Source organism: Lonchura striata, chromosome 13 (genome assembly GCF_050655825.1).
Source record: "Lonchura striata isolate lonStrDom1 chromosome 13, ASM5065582v1, whole genome shotgun sequence".
Classification (NCBI taxonomy): Eukaryota; Metazoa; Chordata; class Aves; order Passeriformes; family Estrildidae; genus Lonchura; species Lonchura striata.
In genome coordinates this window covers 18,760,543-18,780,867 of record NC_140715.1, presented here as the reverse complement: position 1 = coordinate 18,780,867, position 20,325 = coordinate 18,760,543, and the positions used below count along the sequence as shown (strand labels likewise).

General features: G+C 52.2%; 1 protein-coding gene across 7 annotated transcripts in view; it reads left to right on the top strand.

Moving 5' to 3' along the window:
* Positions 1–20,325, top strand: part of SH3PXD2B (SH3 and PX domains 2B) — a 73,460-nt gene that overhangs the window by 2,054 nt on the left and 51,081 nt on the right. For 6 of the 7 annotated variants that reach the window (XM_085591566.1, XM_085591565.1, XM_021532124.4 and 3 more), the window contains exon 2: positions 8,612–8,692. In XM_085591566.1, the coding sequence (XP_085447692.1) occupies positions 8,612–8,692 (81 nt within the window). Of the gene's footprint in view, positions 1–6,284; positions 8,185–8,611; positions 8,693–20,325 lie in introns of those variants that run through there. The other variant, XM_085591564.1, reaches the window with a different exon arrangement.

The window sequence follows — 20,325 nt, the reverse complement described above, 5'->3', positions numbered from 1 at the left end:
TCTTTGCTGGACAAAGCTGTGATTGTGTTGCTCACGATGAGGCCACAGCACAAAGTTACCAATTCCTCTTGCCCAGAAAAGTGAGATCGAGCCAGTGCTTCAAAGCCCTTGTTGCACCTGCAGTGGGGAGGGCTGGCTCTGGCCAGGCTGCTGTGGTTTGTTTTTCACCTGGGTAATTGATACAACGAGAATTGTGTTGCCTGAGACAAAAAGTTGGTTGTTTTGCAGCTCTGCTGCGAAGCACGAGGCACAATATTTGCCCAAACTGCAGGGCAAGGTGCTGGGCAGGGTTTGGGTAGCTGGTTAAAGGTGCTGAGCTGAGTGTCAGGGATCAGTGGGGACCCTCTGCCCTCAAACTCCACTTGGGTTTTTAAGCTTTTTTGTCATGAGCATTACCTGGCAGGGGCATTGAGGAATGATCCTTGTGCAGGTGTTTGTTGCAGGATGCTCTGGCTTGTGGCAGCCCATTTTCCAAGTGAATAAAAAGGGACTCCATCCTCCAGGCAGTGGCTGAGGTGACATTTCCAGTATTTTTCACTTTCAGTACCATTTCCCACACGGTGCAGTGTGAATGATCCCAGCTCAGGGATGCTGCCAGCGAGGGCTCTGGGGCAATCCTGCAAATCTGAGCAGGCAAAGTCCACGAGTAAAATTTAAAAATAATCATTGTGAGAGACAGAAGAGCAGACTGTCATTTCTCTGGTCTGGCCAAGTCTCTGATAAATGAATGTTTATTCAGAAAAGACCCAAAACAAAGCCATAGTAGAAACAGACTGGATTTTCCTTTAAAGGACTTCACACGGGACCTTTTTATAGTATTATGTTTGTTATTCTCGAGTAGAAGCCCTAAAATAAAGCTTTTTCCTACTAAATCCGGATTTGGTTTTCTTTCCCTTGGGCAAGCTTCAGGATGTTTCATTTTGTTACAGCTGCATACACAAAATGTGTGTGTTTTCTATGTGTTAATAGCAATGCCATTGAGTCCCATCTCCATTTCTGCCTACCAGGAACATTTCCGTAGTTATATGGGTTTAAACAGTTGTTCTGGAGCACCATCCAAAATTATATCTATCCATTCAACAGCATGCTGTTTGGGTGGGGTAGATTTTTGGAAAATCTGGATTGTGTTCTCACAGGACTTCCATTCCCAGCCTCCATGAATATGGGAAATTTCAACAAAGTGTGCAGCATACATTTATTTTGCAAACGCAGTGAGCAAGGTGGCAAAGCTTGAAACAAGATGAAGACCTCATTAGTGGCAGCTGGGTTGTGAAAGTAATTAACAGATTCCTGGTGGAATCTGGCTAACGGGATCTACAGGCGTTTCAAATCAGATGTGAGGAGAACCACGGTGAAAAAGCGAGGGTGTTGTTATATTTTTGATGTGGAATTTGTGATGTGGTGGTGTAGGTGTCTTCTCTGCTCCTCGTGGTGGCGAGGCCATTTGTGGTTTCATTCCTCCTGTAGCCCAGCCCCAGTGTGCTTATCTGGAACTGATTAGGGAGTGTTTGAATGGACAGAGCTGCCAATCCAGACCTTCCCTGGTTCTTCAGTGCTTTACATTTACGAGCTGAAGGTATTTCTGAGGAGCACGAGCTGAAGGTATTTCTGAGGAGCACGTGCCCCATGGGCTGTGTGTTGTGCTCCCAGCTCGGTGCCCCCTGGCACAGTGTCCCCTTGTAGAGCTGAGCTATTCCCGTGGATTTTGGGAGTTCTTTCTGCCCTCGGGGATCACTCTGGTTGTTTGGCTTCAGAGGGGTGTCAGGGGATGACTTCTCCCCGTGCTGTCTCCCTGGAAGGGTGACCGTGCCCTCGGAATGGTGGGAACGTCCTGTGGGCAGCCGGAGGAGCTGGGTGAGGAAGGAGGAGGTTGGCATGAGTAATGTGAGATCTGTGCAGTGCAGTGTCCCCAGATAACCAAACCAGGAGTGAGACAGAGCCAGGGGAAGCTGCAGTCTGACTCCTCTAAAGGTTTGAGGGCTTTCTCAGCATCCTCCGTGCTGTTTTGCTGCTGCATCCTGTGGTTGTGCTGTGTCTCATCCCATTTCCTGCCAGCTGGATGATGCTGTCCCAGCGAGGCAAGCCACAGGCAGGGAGTTTGGTGGGAATTTTGTCCCGTCCTTGTGCTCTGCAGAGCTTTCCTGCTCACCCCTCAGCAGAGCTGAGCATGGAGCACCCTTCGCTTTGTGGATGAAAACCAGCCCTCAGACTCAATCTCCCCTTTGTTCTTCTTCCCCAGCTGTGCTTCTCAAAGCTGCTGAGAAGCTTGGACGTGGAAGGATCCAATCCTTGGCTGCTGGGGCAGGAGCAGCTCCGTGGGGAAGCTGATGCTCAGGCTCCATTCCAGCAGTGAGCTGCAGCTCTGGGGCCATCCCTGGCCCCTGCCTGCCCCCAGCTCTCTGACCTCCATCCCCCAGAGCTTTGCTTTGGAGGGTGTCTCTGTCCTGTGGCACTGGGAGACAGGAGACAGCAGAGCCCACACGTGTGACCTTCAGTGGGACTGGAGCAGGGGTGCGTGTGTGCGTGCCTGGGGGCTCTGAGCAGGCTTTGCTGGGCTGTCCTCGGGGGTGCCAGCCTTGTGGGTGTGCCCCTGCCACGCCAGCAGTGCTGGGGCTGTGCTGTGCCCTGCCAGGCTGCACAGCAGCGTGGGGGGAAGAGGGTGAGCACCAGAAACTGGGAGGGATGGGCTGGGGCGAGGGGAGGTGGCTGCTCTGCAGGGCTGGCTGTGTGCTCAGCCTGCCTGGGCTGGGGCTGAGCTGCTGCCTGCCCTGCTGCTTCCTCCATCCCTGTGCCCACCTCCCTGCAGCTCTGCCTTGCTGCTTCTGCCTCCCCCCTGCCAGAGAGCCCAGGGCAGCATCGCTGGTGCCCTGCAGCTGGGATAGCTTCTGCAAGCCAGCCTCACCCTCCTCCCGGCTCCCCAGCCACCAAGCAGGGGTGAGGGGGGTCACAAGCTGTCTGCCCACGGGGCTGGGGCTTGGCTCTCCCCCTCCTGCTCCAAGCTTTGGCATCCCATGGCACAGAGCCCCCATCTCCCCTCCCCAGCCCGCAGGCTGCGGCAGCGAGGGCTGGTGGAGAGGGGCCAAGCACAGCAGCTTGGTGCCAAGAACTTTCTTTGTTTCCAGCCACCTCCCTCCTTTTTTTTTTTTCTCTTTTCCTCTTACAATTTCCCACTCCCTTTTCTATATTAAACCCACTCTGGCTTGGCTGGATTGCTCAGCTCCTTTTGGTTTCTCTGCCCCTTTGGGTTTCCAGAAGGAGGGCGAGGCTCTCACATCTCCCCTGCTTTCAGGGGTAGCGTGGGTGAAATCAAAAGTCTGATGCTTTTGACTGATGCTTTTCCTCTTTGCTGGTGAAAGATGCTTTAACTATGTGGAGTTTTCCACAGAGAGGTTTATTGTGCAGAGTCTCCCTGGACCTGAGACCACACAGGCTCCAAGCCTTTGGAAGCAGCTCTGCAGACAGCTCTGCCCCAGCTGGAGGCTGTTATGTCTGGAGCTGCTGCAGGAGCTCTGCTGGAGCCTGGGGACCTTCCCTGGTGTCCCTGCCTTGCCGTGGAGATGTCTTTCCAAGTCACCATGGGGTTGCTCTCCGTGTCTGTGTGGAGGAGCTCTGGGATGCCAGGGAAGCTCTGGGATCCTTCAGAGCCACCCAGGGAAGGCTGTACCATGCCAGGAGGGCTGATGTTGGCATGGCTGAGCTGCTCCTGGCCTCCAGCTGGACTCTGGACGCTGCTGAGCTTGGGGTGGACTTGCTGCCTGCTTCAGCTGGGTGCCAGGCAGGGCTCCCTGGCAGCTGCCATCTCCCACATCCTTTCTCCTGGGGTTTCTGTGTGTCACCCCCCCAGCCAGGATGTGCTGCAAATCTCCATGGAAAACTTTGCAAAACTCCTGTAGGAGGAGAGAAGCTGAAAGTGCAGCTCTAGGTTTTCCTCACCTTCACTCTGCCTTTTTCCTACTCCCATTGAAGCAGTCCAGGCTGCTTCCCAGCTTGTCCTGCTGTGTTTATGCAGGCAGTCCAGAAGTGATTCTTCTGCGAGGTCACACAGCCTCGTGTTTAAGAAGGGGAAACTGGTTCTGTTATTTTATTTTTTTTTTTTCTTCAGTGTCTGTTCTTAATTTCCTTGCCTCGAGTCAGCAGTTTGAGTCAGCTCCTCTGTTGTGTGGGACTCTGGGAAGGGCAGGACCGAGGATTTGGGAATGGCTGTGGTGCCCTGGGTCCCTCTGGGTCCCTCTGGGCAGTGGAAGTCACCAGGAGCCACTGCTGGGTGCAGCAGCAGGGATTTCCAGCAGTCCCTGGTGGCTGACTGCTCCCAGGGCGTGCTGCTCCATTTCTTCAAGAGGAAAAGAAAGGGAAAAAAAAAAAACAAAAAAAACCCCAAAATCTCTGGCTGCCCTTTTCAGATTCTCACTGGCTTCTCACCCCCCCTGTCCCCGTGACTGCCGTGGCTCTGGATGTGTCTGAGCTGGCTCCTGCAGCTCCCAGGAGCTCTGTCCCTGCCTGGGCTGCCCTCCTGCCCAGGGGGATGTCCTGGCTCTCCCTCTGGCTCCCTCTGACAGCTCTGGTACCCTTGGCCAGGTGCCATTTGCATTTCTTTTTTCATTTCGTTTCATAGCATTTCATTTTTCTGACAGTTCCCTTCCAAAGGTTTTCAGCCCCATTTTCCAGCCGTGCTCCCTGTGAGAGAGGTGCTGGGAGGGGACAGCAAGGACAGATGCTGGGTGATGATGGAGGGGACCGAGCTCCCTGGGAAGGCTGCAAGATCCCCTGGGCTTTTTTTCCAGATTATATTTTAATTTAGGGCAGTTAGTGTGACCAAGGAGAGCCTTGGGCAGTGCCTGGTGGCCCTGATGTCACACTGCTCCACGGGTAGCTTTGAAGAAGTTGGTTTGTGACCATTTCCTGGTGATGCAGGGATCCCAAGGAGTTTGGGAGCTCAGTTGCAGTGGAGTCTGTCGTGCTCAGCCTTTTGCATCTGCAACTTTCCATTTTCTGTGAAGGATCTGTTCCATTTCTGTCTTCCAAGGGATGGCAGCATGGAGAGGGTTTGGTGTTCATGAGACCTGGCATTAAACAGGATCCACCTGAACCTCAAAAATTGTCCCCGTGCCTTCTGTAGCTGCCAGGACTGAGGCTCCCAGGGCTGGGAGGAGGGCAGGGTGTCCTTTCCAGAGGGAGGGAGGAAGGGCAGCCACCATTCCTGGTTTTCACTGACTCAGCTCCTTCCCTTCCCTTCCCTTCCCTTCCCTTCCCTTCCCTTCCCTTCCCTTCCCTTCCCTTCCCTTCCCTTCCCTTCCCTTCCCTTCCCTTCCCTTCCCTTCCCTTCCCTTCCCTTCCCTTCCCTTCCCTTCCCTTCCCTTCCCTTCCCTTCCCTTCCCTTCCCTTCCCTTCCCTTCCCTTCCCTTCCCTTCCCTTCCCTTCCCTTCCCTTCCCTTCCCTTCCCTTCCCTTCCCTTCCCATGGAAAAGCCCTGCAGGTGCTTTCTCAGGCGCAGTGCCAGGCCAGGAGGGGAAACTCCAGAGCAAGTGGAATGGTTTTAAAGCTGTCTTGGTCACTGAAAGTGCCTTCCAAAAGCAGCTGAGGAATGGATTTTTGGGGCTCTGGGAGCTTATGTCCAGTTCTCTGGAATTGTTCACTGTGTGGCTGAGTGCACTGTTCAAACCCCTCCAAACCTGCACGTGTTGTCAGGTGAGGGGAGCACCAGAGTTGAGTTTTCTGGTGTTTTTTTTTCATTTCTGAGACAGCGGGGACTGGATAAGATATTGGGAGAGACCAAGATCTGGGATGGGGCTGTTAGAAGGACGAGGAATATCCACCAGGAGCGAGGAAGGTGGCCTTGCCCAGGTGTTACAGATACTGAGGGGCTCCTGTGTGTTGGAATTTGTGCTATTGATGATCCCGAGATTGTAGAAAGTCTCTGATTTTCTGCCCCATGCCAAAGCAGAAGCCATAATTGGTCTGTGCTGGTTTCCAGGTTGTTTATTCTGTTTATCTCTCACATGTTCTGCTGCCCTGCCCAGCTCTGTCCTGCAGGGCAGCGTGTGGGGCTCTGCCCTCAGTGGGATGTTACAAACATTAAATACCAGAAACTCCCTGGGCTGCATTTACAAGAACGTGCCAATATCTGTCACCTACGTTGGACAGTGTGTCCCCAGCCTGAACCAACAGAAAAATGCCAACACCACAGTGACACATGGAGGGCATGAAGAAGGAGAAAAAGGACAAGGCACACCCAATTTCCTCCATCTTGTCCCCTTTGGACCCCTCATCTAGAATCCTAAAATGTTACTTTTGCACCCATGCCACACTTAATTATTACTGATATCAAACACTCAGAGCTGGTAATTGATCCTGTAAGATTGAAAACTCTTTTCCATGGGCAGAGATCACAGCCAGTGTCTCTGGGGGCTCTGTCCAGGGGGTTCCTGACCCCTGCCAGGGCAGCCAGAGGGATGCCCTGGATTCCCACATCTCCTCTGCTTTCCATAAGTAAGTTGAGGAGATACCCCTGGAGACTTTGCTGCTGCTGGAAATGGATGTGCAAGAAACTCTTCCTCCTGACCCCAGGGAGGGCTGCATTTCAGCAAAGCAGCAGTGAGCTCATCACTCAGCAGAAATGCTGCTTCCCTCAGCTGCAGAGCCGCAGGGAAGCCTGGTGTGCCCTCAGACCTCGTGCCTTCATTACCCTGAAGAGCTCTGAATGACTTTGGCTCGAGTATATCCACATCCTGATTAAAACCCCAGCCTAATAAGCTGTTGACTCCAAATAAAGGCAGGGTAGGAATAAACAAAGAAGGAAAGTTGGCTCCTCCTGCTGCCCCGGTGCAAGGCTCTCTGCAGGGCAGGCAGCCAGCGGTGATATAACCCCGAGGAGTGCTGGGGACTGCTGAGAAAAGTGGGATATCAGCAGAGCTTCCAGCCCACATGAGCTCATGCTGGCCCAGCAGCAAGGCCTGGGGAGAGGGAAAAGGAGTTTGAACCTCTGCTAACACCAGCTTAACCCCTGGTTTGCTGGAGGGGTGCTGCCTGCCTTGGAGCATGCTGCTGTCCTTCCACAGCTGGAGCAGATGTTGTCCTGGAGAATCCATCTGTGTTGCTTGTGTTATAGTGAGGAAATGGGGGTTGTTCATCACAAAATAAGAGTTTGGGAATGAAAGCAGCTCCAGACTGAGAGACTGGGTTTTAATTGGGATATTGGGTGGGGATGCCCTGGATCCCTGGCAGTGCCCAAGGCCAGGTGTTTGATCACCCTGGGACAGTGGGAGGTGTCCCTGCCATGGCAGGGGGTGGCATTGGATGATCTTTAAGGCCCCTTCGAACCCAACCCAAAATCAACCCAAGTGGACCTTGAATTACTGGTTTGAAAAGAGAGAAATTCTGCATTTTAGCAGTAAGAATTCATCCCTCCTGCTGCCTCATTTTCTGTCTCAATTTGGAAGTGATTCCACTGGGAAGAGTTTGTCACCCTCAGTAGTGTCCTCACCGTGGTGGCTCAGGCTGTGTCAGCCCTCTGAGCAGCACACTGAGATTTGAGGTGGATTTTCAGTCCAGGATTTGAGTGGGGTTTGATAAACTCAAATAGCTGAGAGTTGTGCTGTCCTGGTGTTTGACTTTGGATACTGGCTTAGGATGTTGGTCACATTCCAGAATCTGAGAAAATGGCCATCTCAGTGGGGAAAACCTTGTGAAACAAGTCAGGGATTCTGTCCTAAATACCAAAACATCAGCTTTTAAGAGCCTTGATGCTTGATTTTGCTGGCAGAAGTTCCAGCAGGTCCCTTCACCTGGGCTTCTGAACGTTTTGGTCCTTCTTCAAGGAATTGATAACTTGAATTTCTTTGAAATAAGGACTTGAGTTAGGAAGAAAAAGAATACCCTCGGTTCTGCTCCATGTGTTATCAGTTTGAGATTTGTATCACTTGGGTGTTACGCTGGCACCTACCCAAGGGTTATCTCTGCTTTCTGTGAAACACAGCAGAGGACATTAGCTCAGTAATTGCCTCATCCTGTGATGTGCTTGTTGTCCTTCACAGACGAATGAATGATGAAATGGGCTGGGTTTGGTGTTTGTTTTGCATTCATCCCCAGTTAAAGCCTGATCACGGGCTCTGTGAATGACCTGCAGCGACTGGGGCTGCTGGTGTGGCATTTCCACCCCAGCAAGGGGAGGAAACCCAAACCCAAGCAGGTGGAGTTTCAGACCCTGGGGTTTTGAGCTGTTGCAGTCCCATTTGCAGCAGCCAGGCTGGTGCAGGTGGACCCCAAAATCAGATTTGTGCTGCAGCTCTAAGTGGGGTGGCCAGGGTTTAGTTATTAACTCCTGTGTCTGGAGGGATTTGTGCTGTGCTTTTACACATTTCACATCCAGTGTGTGCCCCTCTCCAGGGCCGCAGAGCTCAGTTCACTACCAGAAATAAACATTTGGAGAAGCTGCAGCAGTGAGGCTTGGTAATTTAAGCTTACCTATGTTGTGGTGCTGCTGAATTGATGTGAAATATTCCCCTGGTTGTCACCCAGCAGTGAGGGCTGCACTGGCAGCTTTTTGGGTTGTGGTGGGGTGTTTTTGGTTTTTTTTTTGGGTGCTCTGCTCTGATTTCTGCCTCTGTTCCCTGCAGGTGTACATCATCAGGGTCACCTGGTCCAATGGAGCCACGGAGGTCATTTACCGGCGCTACAGCAAGTTCTTCGACCTGCAGGTGGGGAAAGCTGGGAATCCTGCAGGCCTGGCCCTGCCTGGGGAGGGACAGGGGCTCCCTTGGGCTGCTGGCTTCTGCTCCACCCGTGCAGCTGCTGGGCTTGTTATTGAGGGGGGTTTGTTTGCTGTCGGGGAGGGTTTTGTTCCAGTTGGGTCCAAACTCCGTTCCTGTGGCTCTGCCAGCTGCTGTCACAGCGAAGCAGGGCTGCCACTGGAAAAGGTTCCCTGGGGAAGTGCCCGCTCCCCCTGGCAGCAGCTGCTCTGGCACCTGAGGGAACCAGCAGGAAAGATGGAGAGGGGCTTTTTACACAAGCATGAAGTGACAGGACAAGGGGGAATGGCTTCAGACTGAGAGGGTGGGTTAAGATCAGATATCAGGGGAAAATCCCTCCCTGTGAGGGTGGGGAGGCCCTGGCACAGGGTGCCCAGAGAAGCTGTGGGTCCCTGAATCCCTGGAAGTGTCCAAAAAGAGGTTGGATGGAGCTCTGGGCAAGCTGCTGTGGTAGAAGGTGTCCCTGTTTAGTGTTGATCTGTAAGGTCCCTTCCAACCCAGGCCATCCCGTTATTCTGGTGCAGGAGGGAGCCAGGAGGAAAATGGAAGTGGGAGAGAGGAGGCTGGGAAGGCAATGGGGCCAGGCTGGGCTGCAGAAAACCCAAAGCAGTGCTCTAGCTGAGCAGGCAAAGGGTGTTTTCCACCTCCTCCTTGGTGGAGATGAGCCAAGGGGTCTGGCTGGGCTTTCTGAGCCAGGACACAAACTGTGCTCTGGAACAGGCCCTGAGCAGAGGAGAAAAGAAAATGAACAAAGGGATCTCTGGGCTGGCAGCATCTGCCAGAGGGGCCACTGGAATGCCCTTCCTGGGCTGTTTGTGGCACCAGGGGAGGAGCTGGGCACCCCCTGCCCCCAGAGCCCTCCGATGTGAGGCTGAGCATCAGCCTGGCTGGACTCCAGAGGGGAAGGAGAAAACCTTTGCTGGGATCTCTGCATGCAGACACAAACACGGGGCTGAAATTCCAGCCTGCCCAGCAGAGAGAGCCCCTGGGAGTGCAGATGGCTTTCCCAGGTTCAGCTGGCTCCTGCCAGACCTGGGATGGGGGCAGATGCTGCTGACAGCAGTGCTGCCCTGTCCCCTGGCCAACAGGGACAGCAGCAGCAGAGCAGTGTCCAGGGGACAGCTCTGGGTGTCCCTGCCCTGCTGTCACACAGCCCCAGGCAGGGGTTAAGCTGTGAGCAGCTGCTTGTGTAACCAAGGAAATATTAAAGTAAATAAATAAGGAACAGCTGTTGGGCAGCAGCCAGGGCTGGAAGGAAATGGAACTCGTGCTTCCTTCTCTGCAGCATCTCCTCTTCACGGTGCTCCACGCTGCTGGCCAAGCTCGTTCCACCTCCTGCTGCAAGGGGGAGCAAAAAAAAAGCAGTTTTTTGGGGTGCCTGTGCCTCTAGCTGGGCTGGATCCCTGGGCTGGGGATGTGGGAATTGTGGCTGGGCTCCCTCCCCTCCATCCTGGCTGGAGCTGTGCACTCTCCTCAGGTGGGAAACGGCACCGCTGGAGCCAGACCCTCTGCAGAACATCTGTAGAAGCAGAGATACTTATAAATACATGTAGATATGTGAGATACTTATAAATACATGTAGATATGTATCGTGGTGGAGGTGGGAGAGTTTAAAGCAAACATCTCTGCCCTTCGCTGTTCTCTGCAGCTTTTTATTTATTTTTTTTTTTTTAATGTAAAAATAATTACAACAACCACTCCTTTTTGGCTCTGTTGAAAGAATGAAAGAATCTGTGGTTTTTCCCTTCCTTCCCCCTTATCACCCTTGCTTCCTGGTGCCCTTACTTTAAACTCGTGGTGCAGGACAGTGGAAATTGGATTGAGAGGTGAGGAGTGAAACAGATCCTCTGAGCACAGTGGAAAAAAATGCTCTAGGTAGGCTTGGTAGCAGTGACTGGTGCCATTGCTGGAGGCCTTTTCTGTGTGACTCTTGGATGATTCTGAGCCAGTTTTAGCTCTTCAGGCAGAAGTTTTCCGTGCTGGAAATTATTCATGCCTCTGGTTGTTTAAAAAGAAAAAAAGGAAAATTCCACACAGCCCCCCACAAAATAAGTGTGGGACCAAAACAGTTCAGCTGCTTCTGAAAACACCAAGAGGGGAAAATATTTTTCCTAGGTCCAGTTCTGATCTTTTTGATGAGCTGGAGGAAGAATTGGAAATTTGAGTTGCAGGTGAGCTCTGTGTCAAGAATCTGTCTTTCATGTGATCCAGGGAAAATCCATCCAGATTTATTCCTGCTCACAGCCTTGAGCAATCCCAGTACATGCATGTTTGGGTCGGGATATTTATTCATTTGATATCAGTGTTCCCAGTGGCTCTGGCTGCACTTTCCATGCTCCTGTCAGAGCTGAGCAGGTTTTTGTTTTTGCAAGAGCAGGGGAAAGGTTGGTGCACCCTCCCTGGCTGTCAGTGGCTGTTCCTTGGCAGGGACGTGGAAGCTGCTGGATCCAAGTGGGAGAGAGGAGCTTGGTGGGGCTGAGGAGATCCCAGAATCACAGAATTACAGCATCCCAGAATCCCGGAATAATGAGGTTGAAGAGACCTCTAAGATCATCAAGTCCAACCCATGCCCTAACACCTCAACCAGCCTACAGCACCAAGTGCCATGTCCAGTCTAATTTTTTTAAACACATCCAGAGATGATGAGTCCACCACCTCCCTGGGAAGACAGCTCCAGTGCTTTATTATTCTTTCATTGAATTTTTTTTCCTAATATCCAACCTAAACCTTCTCTGCTGCAGCTCCGTGTGAGTGGCTGGGGAGTTTCTCCTGATATTCCCAGTGGGGTCACAGCTGAATCATTTGTCACCTTCCATTGTGGCTAAACAATTATTTCAGGAGCAGGGCCAAGGAAAACAGGAGCACCAGAAGTGCTGACAGCAGAGCCACGGGGCAAAGTGTCCTCCCCTCCCCAGGCAGGCAGGAAGGACTCTCCAAACACAAACTGAACCAGGAGTGAAGCCTGGATCTGCTGGAGTTTGACTCCACTGAATCCTTGAGCTTGGAAAAGAGCTCCAAGAACAGAGTCCCATCTGTGCCCCATCCCCACCTTGTCCCCAAAATCAGAGTTGCAGTTGTGCCCCATCCCCACCTTGTCCCCAAGATCAGAAAATCCCAGCTGTTCCCCATCCCCACCTTGTCCCAGCTGTGCCCCATCCCCACTTTGTCCCCAAAATCAGAGCACTGAGTGCCACCTCCAGGTGCCACCTCCAGGGATGGGGATCCAAAGCTCCCTGGGCAGTTCCAGTGCCTGGGCTCCCTTTCCATGGGGAAATTCCTTTGCCTTGGAGCAGCTGTGTTCCCCATGCTGGCATGAGCAATGTCAAAAGCCACCTTTGCTGGTCCCAGTGGTGCCACAAAAGCTTAACAGGCTTTTTTTCAAGGCCAAATACAATGCAGTACATAATAAAATTGCATGTATCTCAAAAGGGTCAGGGAGATCCTAAAAGGGTCAGGGAGATCCTAAAAGGGTCAGGGATATCCTGAAGGGATAGAGATATCCCAAAAGGGTCAGGGACACCCCAAAGGGGTCAGGGATATCCCAAAAGGGTCAACAGGTTCCAGCCAGGAGCATTTGAGGCTTTGCCTGAGTGCTGTGGCCTTGCAGAGCCCTTCCCTTTCCTGTCCTGCAGAATTCCAGGATTGCAGCCCGTGGCTGCAGCCGCCTTTCCAAGCACCACCACGCTGCCTTTCTCCTCCAGGGCTGGCAGGACCTCCTTTTCCTGCCAGCCTGCCTGTTTTGCCATCCCTTGTGCCACGCCAGGGCTGCTCAGTGTCCCACAGGAGGTGCCACCCCTCACTGAGCCAAGGCAGATGCAGTGGTGGCTCTCATCCCTTGGGAAGTGCCTTTTCCTGCTCTGGGGTCACATTCCAGGCGCTGGGATCAGGGTGAGAGTTCCTGAGCTGAGGATCAGCTCCTCTCTGAGGAGCTCATGAGCTGAGCACTGCTCAGGAGGGGTTTGCTCTGCAGATCCTCTGCCTCTCCTCCTCCTTTTCTCTGGGAATGTTTTCCGGCACGTGGCAATTTGCATGAGGGCAGATTTTTAGGAATGAAGGAAGATGAAGTTGTAATTCTGAAGTTTAAAACCTGGTGTAACTGTAGGATTTGTAGTAAATTTGTAACTCCAAATGCTAAACTCAGTTCTGCATAATTCCCTTGGCTGGAGGAATAATTTCCTTCCAACAGGGCTGAGGCTCTTTCACAACACTCACTATTCCAGATGTGAGCTGCTGGCAGCAGATGGATGCTGTTCCTGAGAAATTAAGGGAATGGGAATGATGCTTGCAGGGATGCTGGGAATGTCAGCTGGCGTGGAAGGTGATCAGGCATGGGAGGAGTGGCTTCTGTGGTGGGCACAGGGAGAGGATCAGGCTCTGGTCCTGCCTGGGAGATGCTTCCAGCCCTGCCAGGGTGGAGAAGCTGTGCAGGGACTGAGGGCTGCCCTGTGGGGTGCTCCCCATGGGAGGAGCCCGGCGAGTTCCTTAGAAGGATCCTCGTGAAACCACGGCTGCAAGGAGTGGCACTGCTGCTTAGAGAACAGATTCTGGCTGGTCTCTTGTGGTTTCTTGTGGAAACCCCCAGAAAGAAACATTTTTTCCCCTCTTGGTCATTCTGAGTTCGCCAGGCATGGCTGGCAGTCACTTCAGCTCTTCATGTGATCGAGAGCCACTGTGGTCGTGCTGCACTCCTAAAACATCCCAAGCCAACCCTTTTACAGCTTTCCTGCTATTGCCAGCCCCCTGTGCTCTCCTACTCCATGTCCTCAGCATCTTCTGCCTTTTGGCTGCAGCCACAACCTCAGAATCCTGCAATTATTGAGGTTGGAAAAAAATCTCTGATACCTTCAAATCCAAGCTGTGCCTGATCCCCAGCTTGTCCCCAGCCCAGAGCACCCAGTGCCACCTCCAGCCCTTCCTGGGACACCCCAGGGATGGGATCCAAACCTCCCTGGGCAGTTCCAGTGCCTGAGCTCCCTTTCCATGGGGAAATTCCTGCTGATGCCCACCCTGAGGCCGTTCCCTCTCCTCCTGTCCCTGTTCCCTGGAGCAGAGCCTGACCCCCTGGCTGTGCCCTGGCATGTTTCTCCCAAACCTCTTTTTGGGAGAGGTTTCCCCAAGGCTTTTCCCCTTGCAGTCAAATCCTTCAGTCCTTGGCCCAGCTGGAGCTGCACAGAGGGTGATGCTCTGTGGCTGCTTCTCTGCACAGAGCCTTAATTTTGAACCCAGGGCTGGAGACACGACACAGGCTGGGCTAAATGTGCTCGCTGCACAATCCAGGCACAGAAAAACTGGGAATTTGAAGCAGCATTATATTTGGCTTTGGCTCTCCCTCCCATTCCTGTCTGTCTGTGCATCCAGTGTGTTTCCCTTTCTCTTGTTATGTTTAACAACTCCTTCAGGTTCTTTGCTGGAAACTCTCAGCTTTGACCCACCTGGAGCTGTGTCATCTTGGAGAGAGTCCTGCAGCCCTGGGGCCAACAGCTTTGTGTGCAACACCGAAGAACAAATAGTCTGTTGAAGTGGTGCCTGCTTCCATGAGAAAATTGGCAGCGGGCAGTGGCCTGTGCCTGCCATTTCCACGTGGAGCAGAGCCTGGTCCTTCTGGAGGGGTTCCTCACCTCTTGTGTGCACACAGGCGCCAGGCAGAGGGGAAAGTCTGTGTCTCAGGGAGTCAGAGGGGTTCTGAATAATCCACCACATTGAATGGCCTCTGGAGACTGGAGCTGGCACACAAAGAGGAATTGTTCTCATCGGCTTGTTTCAGGCAGTTAGAGGCCTGAAAAATTAAAATGAGCCTCTTGCTTCCATTACTGTGAGCTCAGAGCTTGCCTTCCGCTGTCTCCTTCCCTTCCTCCTCCACTTTTTCCTCCTCCTCCTCCATTATTTAAGCCAGGCTCCTGGCAGGAGTTCTCAGAGGTGAAGTGAGTGTTGTCTTAATCCTCCTGGTGTGGAGAGCAAAGAGCAGCCGTGCTGAGTGATGTGCCTCCAGCAGGTGGGAATGCCAGCCTGGGTTCCCCCCTCTCCTGGGTCATGCCTGCTCTTTGATGGCAAAGCCCTGAGACAGCTCAGCAAGGCTGTGGCTGCAGGAGCTGCAGGATTTTGTGTGTCCAGGGATGGTAAACAGGGCTCTCTCAATAGTTCTTTCGTAACAGGAATCTTATTTCAACACTTTGGGGATTTCTTTTTTTTTTTTTTTTTTCCCTCCAGGGTTTATGGAGTTCAGCAAAATTCTGAGCAGTTGTGTGTGTGTGCAATGAACTTTGTGGTTTCAGCCTCCCACAAAAATAAATCAGCAGGATCTCGCTCTCAGGCAGTTGGATCAGGAAAGGCAGTCCCTGCGTGACTGAGAACAGGGAAAAACCCACAGCTTCCTCCAGCCAGGTTCCTGCTAAAAGCACCAGCAACTGCTCTGTCCCCTGTGCCCAGGCTGCACCCAGAGCCACAGGCTCAAACACCACTTGCAGAAGCATAGGAATAGTGAATTCCCATCCTGGAGCTCAGGAGGAGGAGAAACACTTTCCATTAAATCAGGGCTCCTTCTGTTTGCAGAAGGAACCGCCGGTGTTTTTCCAGCAGTGCATCAAAGACCTTCATCACTCTGCTCCTCTCTCCCTCCACAAAGAGCAGGCACAGCCCAGTGCACTTCAGCCTAGTTAAAAGTTGGCTCCCTAATGTTTTCTCTCTCCAAAAGTCTCCCATTTATAGCGTTCCAGCCCTTGGCAGCAGCAGCCAGCCCATTCCCAGTGCCAGGCAGGTCAGGGACTTGGCCTGGGCTGAGCTGGCAGCCCCCCTGTGCCTGGCACAGGGAGCTGTGCCTGCCCCTGGGCACCAGCAGCCTGCATGCCCTGGGGTGGTGCTGGGAGAGCATCCCCAGGCCAGCACACAGCCAGGGCTGCAGCAGTGCTGGGCAGGAGGAATCACTTCAGTTCCCAGAGCTAAAGCCTGTCTCGAGCAGTGCTGGGAGCTCCATGGCTTATTCCAGGCTGGGAACAGCACTCATGGCTCATTCCAGGCTGGGAACAGCATTCATGATTTATTCCAGGCTGGGAACAGCTCTCCATGGCTTATTCCAGGCTGGGAACAGTTCTCCATGGCTTATTCCAGGCTGGGAACAGCTCTCGTGGCTCATTCCAGACTGGGAACAGCTCTCCGTGGTTTATTCAAGGCTGAGAACAGCTCTCTGTGGGTCTTGGTTTGTTCCAGACTAGGAGCATCTCTCCATGGATTATTCCAGGCTGGGAATAGCATTAATGGTTTATTCCAGGCTAAGAACAGCTCTCATAGCTCATTCCAGACTGGGAGCATCTCTCATGGCTCTCAGTTTGTCCCAAGCTCCTCTCCCTGTCCCAGTGCAGCCGGGTTTGTTGTGAGTTCCCGTGGATGGAGCCTTGTTCCAGCTCACCCAGGGCAGAGGAGGGCTGGCTCTGAGCCTGCTCTGCCCATTCCCTCTGGCTGCCCTGGCAGGGGTCAGGAACCCCCTGGACAGAGCCCCCAGAGACACTGGCTGTGATCTCTGGCCATGGAAAAGAGTTTTCAATCTTACAGGATCAATTACCAGCTCTGAGGGTTTGATATCAGTAATAATTAAGTGTGGCACGAGTGCAAAAGTAAAATTTTAGGATTCCAGATTAGGGGTCCAAAGGGGACAAGATGAAGGAAATTGGGTGTGCCTTGTCCTTTTTCTCCTTCTTCATGCCCTCCATGTCTCACTGTGGTGTTGGCATTTTTCTGTTGGTTCAGGCTGGGGACACACTGTCCAACGTAGGTGACAGATATTGGCACGTTCTTGTAAATGCAGCCCAGGGAGTTTCTGGTATTTAATGTTTGTCACATCCCACTGAGGGCAGAGCCCCACACGCTGCCCTGCAGGACAGAGCTGGGCAGGGCAGCAGAACATGTGAGAGATAAACAGAATAAACAACCTGGAAACCAGCACGGATTAATTACAACTTCTTCTTTGGCAGTGGGGCAGAAAATCAGAGACTTTCTACAATCTCAGAATCATCAATACCTCAGATTCTGACAGGCAGCAGGGGAAATAGAAGGTTTAGGTGGTTAGCAAGAGGTGTGGTGCAAGAGGAGGGTCGTGAGGCTGCTGCTCCTGAGCTGCTGCTCAGCTCAGCCTCCTCCTCTGCCTCCTCCTGTCTGGGCCTGCCACAGGGTTAAAATGGATTTTGGGGAAGGAATGCACCCACCCGGGTCTGCTGCTGCTCATCTGGAGCAGGGCAGGGTTTGGGGAAGGGAGGGCTGGAGGAGAAACCAAATCAGGAATCTGCCTGGGGAAGGAGCTGGGCACAAATCTTGCTGGATCCCTGGCTGTCTTGATTTATTAAAAAAATATGGATATTGATTTAGTATCGATATCCAACTGTGACGGACAAAAACTCTCTGACAGTTTAATGTTAGAAAGTGTGTGCTTATTGTGTGTGGGAACGTTCCCAAATCCACACTGCAGCTTCCAGGTGATTACAGAGGCCTTTTATCCATCCAAGTATGGAATACCCAAAATACAAATACATATTCATCATTTTGGTACATCCCATTCCCTGCAGCATGCGTGGTTTGTTCCTTGAAATGGGTCGGTGTCCCTTTCATGGGGAGGAGTCCCAAAATGAGGAAGTCAATGAAGTCTTCCTTGTTCTGACCTTTCTACCTTTTCAATGCCAATCTGACAAATGAACTCTTGGTAGAACTCCCATTTCTTGTCTTCATTCTCTGTTTCAGAACAGAGGAGCCCCACAATTGTCTTATGTTCCTAAAAGCTCTTTGTCAGTTTGTGTATTCTTCATTATAAACCCAGCTAACTCAACATTGTGCTGACAAGCAATCAATTATTAGTTAACTACTAACTCCTAACTTCATCAAGGCCTACTCATTTATTTTAATTAACTCTAGTAAGGCTTATCTCTAACTAAAATCTTAGCTCCTCTAAAATCTCTAAATTCCTTAAAATTTAGGTTTCAGTCTTCACGTGGCAGCGTGGAAATCAGATCTTGGAGGTGTAATTAAGGGAGGTGAATTTATTGTTTTAATGCTGCCTTTGGCTGAACATTTAGGGTTTCACTTGCATGTCATTTTTCACCACATCAAATTAGCCAAACCAGGTATTTTTCAATACACAATTGCACAACTCGTGGAGAATTCCTTGTGCTCCCATTTTCCTCTGCAGGCTGATCCTTTATTATCAACCACGGGCTGGTACTTGGCATTTCTGGAGAGGCAGAAAATGTGGTGTTGTGGCAGATTTGGAGGAATACCTCCCTCAGTGAGGAGTTTGGGTGTTAAAAAAAGGATTTGAGACCCTTTTTGGGGCTGATCCCCTGCCGCAAAGTGGCAGAAAAGCAGCTGGGAATTCCTGGAGAGGCAAGAAGGAGGTGGATGGAGGTGAGATCTTTGCCTGCCTTGGGCTGAAGGCTCAAGTTCAGCTGCTTCAGCTCTTCTTGTAAGCTCATTCTTGCTGGATCCCTGGCAGTGCCCGAGGCTGGAGCAGCCTGGGGCAGTGGGAGCTGTCCCTGCCCATGGCAGGGGTGGCCCTGGATGAGCTTTGGGGTTCCTGCCAGCCCAAAACTTCTGTGGAATCTCAGGCAGGAGAGATCTGCCCTGGGCATGGCAGCTTTTTGCCCAGCTGCTTTTGGACCCAGCTGAGCTCAGCCCAAACCTGGAGATGTGAAGCTCCAGAGCCCACCCAGCTCCCTGGGTGTGTCCCTCGTGGTTTTTGGGGTGACACAAAGCTCTGGTGCCTCAGTCCTGGGGTCCCCATGGGCAGAGGGTGTGTCCCTTGTGTTTTTTGGGGTGACACAGAGCTGTGGTGGCTCAGTCCTGGGGTGCCCACGGGTGATGGGTGTCCTGCCCACCCCCTGCTCCCCATGCCAGGAGCTGTTCACCAGTGTGTGCCTAAATGCTTCCTGTGACCTCACAGGAAATCTCTCCTGCAGGGGCAGCCGCTGGCAATTTGTGTGGCCCTTTTTTATTTTTCCCTTCTGACCTCAGCTAATTCATTTTTTGTCGACTGCTGAGCGATGCTTCAAGTTTTCCATGAGGTTTTCACACTCCAGCCTGTGTGATGCCATTTCCTGGTGCTGGGGAGGTCGGGCTTGCCCCTCCTGGTGATGCTGAAATGCTCTGGGGCTCCTCACCCTGCTCAGTGTGGCAGCTCCTGCTGCTCTGAACCCCCAGCTCCCCTCGCCCCTGCAATGGGAACAGTGTGGTGTTGGAACTTAAAATGTCCCTCAGACATTTTTGGATGTTCCGGGCCCAGGTCAGAAGCATTTGAGACCCTGGCAGGCAGATGCAAACAGCTGGGATTTTGGGTTTGAGCCATGGAATGAGTTACCAACCTTGAGGAAGAACAAGAAGTCACAAAAGTTTAGATATTAGAGTAGAAGTAGTCACAAAGTAAAGGGAAGAATTTTTGAGTGCTGTACAGGAGGGTTTTGGTTTTGTACATGGGGGTCAGAGGGTTTAAGATGGATTTGGGATTTGGGCCTGCCCTGTCCTCCCTCTTTCTCCTTCCTTACCTCCATGTTCTTGGTGATGTTGGCACTCACAGATTGGTTTAGAGTAGAAAATCACCATTTAATATAGGGAATAGGCATTGGGGAAAACTGTAACCATGTAACACGTAATGTCCCATATAAAAGATAGAAAAGCACCATTTAATATAGGTAATAGGCATTGGGAAAAACTGTAACCATGTAACACATAATGTACCATATAAAAGATAGAAAAGCACCATTTAATATAGGTAATAGGCACTGGGGGAAAACTGTAACCATGTCACACGTAATGTCCCATATCAAAGACAGCAGCAGCCCTGGCGGGGAGAGAAGAAGCAGTCGGGGTCAGAGAGGATGTCAGGGTGTGTGTGTGCCTCTGCCTGAGCTCTGAGCAAACCACAGCAGCCCCAGAAGAAAATCTTTTAGATAACTTGCAATAAACTGCCTTGAGACCAACAACAGAGACTGCTGAGCCTTTCTTTGGAAGGAGGGCTGGAGGAGAGACTTTTCCACCACACAGAACCCCTGACCCAGGGTGAGCTCTGGCAGTGTGGCACCACTGGAGCCCTTCCCCAGGACTCCCATCCATGGCAGCCCAGGGCTGGGCACTGAGCAGGGGAGAAATTCTTGCCTGTGTTCAGATGAAACATCCTGGGCATCACTTCCTGCCCATTTCTCTTGTCTCATTCAACACATTTGGGATCTGAGCTTGCTCCTTGTTCCTCCCTCTGTCTCCTGGGCTGCTGTGGGGTTTTTTTCACTCCCTGTTTGTTCAGACAGCCCTTGAGGATGCAGGGAAGGTGCCTCTTGTAGGATCTCAAAGAGACTAAACACCAGGAGCCTGTGAGCTGCTGCCAGATGTCTCTTCCCCAGACCATTGCTTGGCAGAGGTTTCCCAAACAGCTGATTCCAGTGCTTTGATCTGCAGGAACACTTGGAGAAGTCCCTGGTTCCAGCCTGTCCCCCCTGGCAGGACCTGTGTCCCCTTCCCAGTGGGACACTGGAGCCCAGCTTGGAGCAGGACCCTGCTGCCCTGGCCCATGGCCAGCTGGGGGTCAGGAGGGGCAGAGCAGGGTCTGTCCCCTC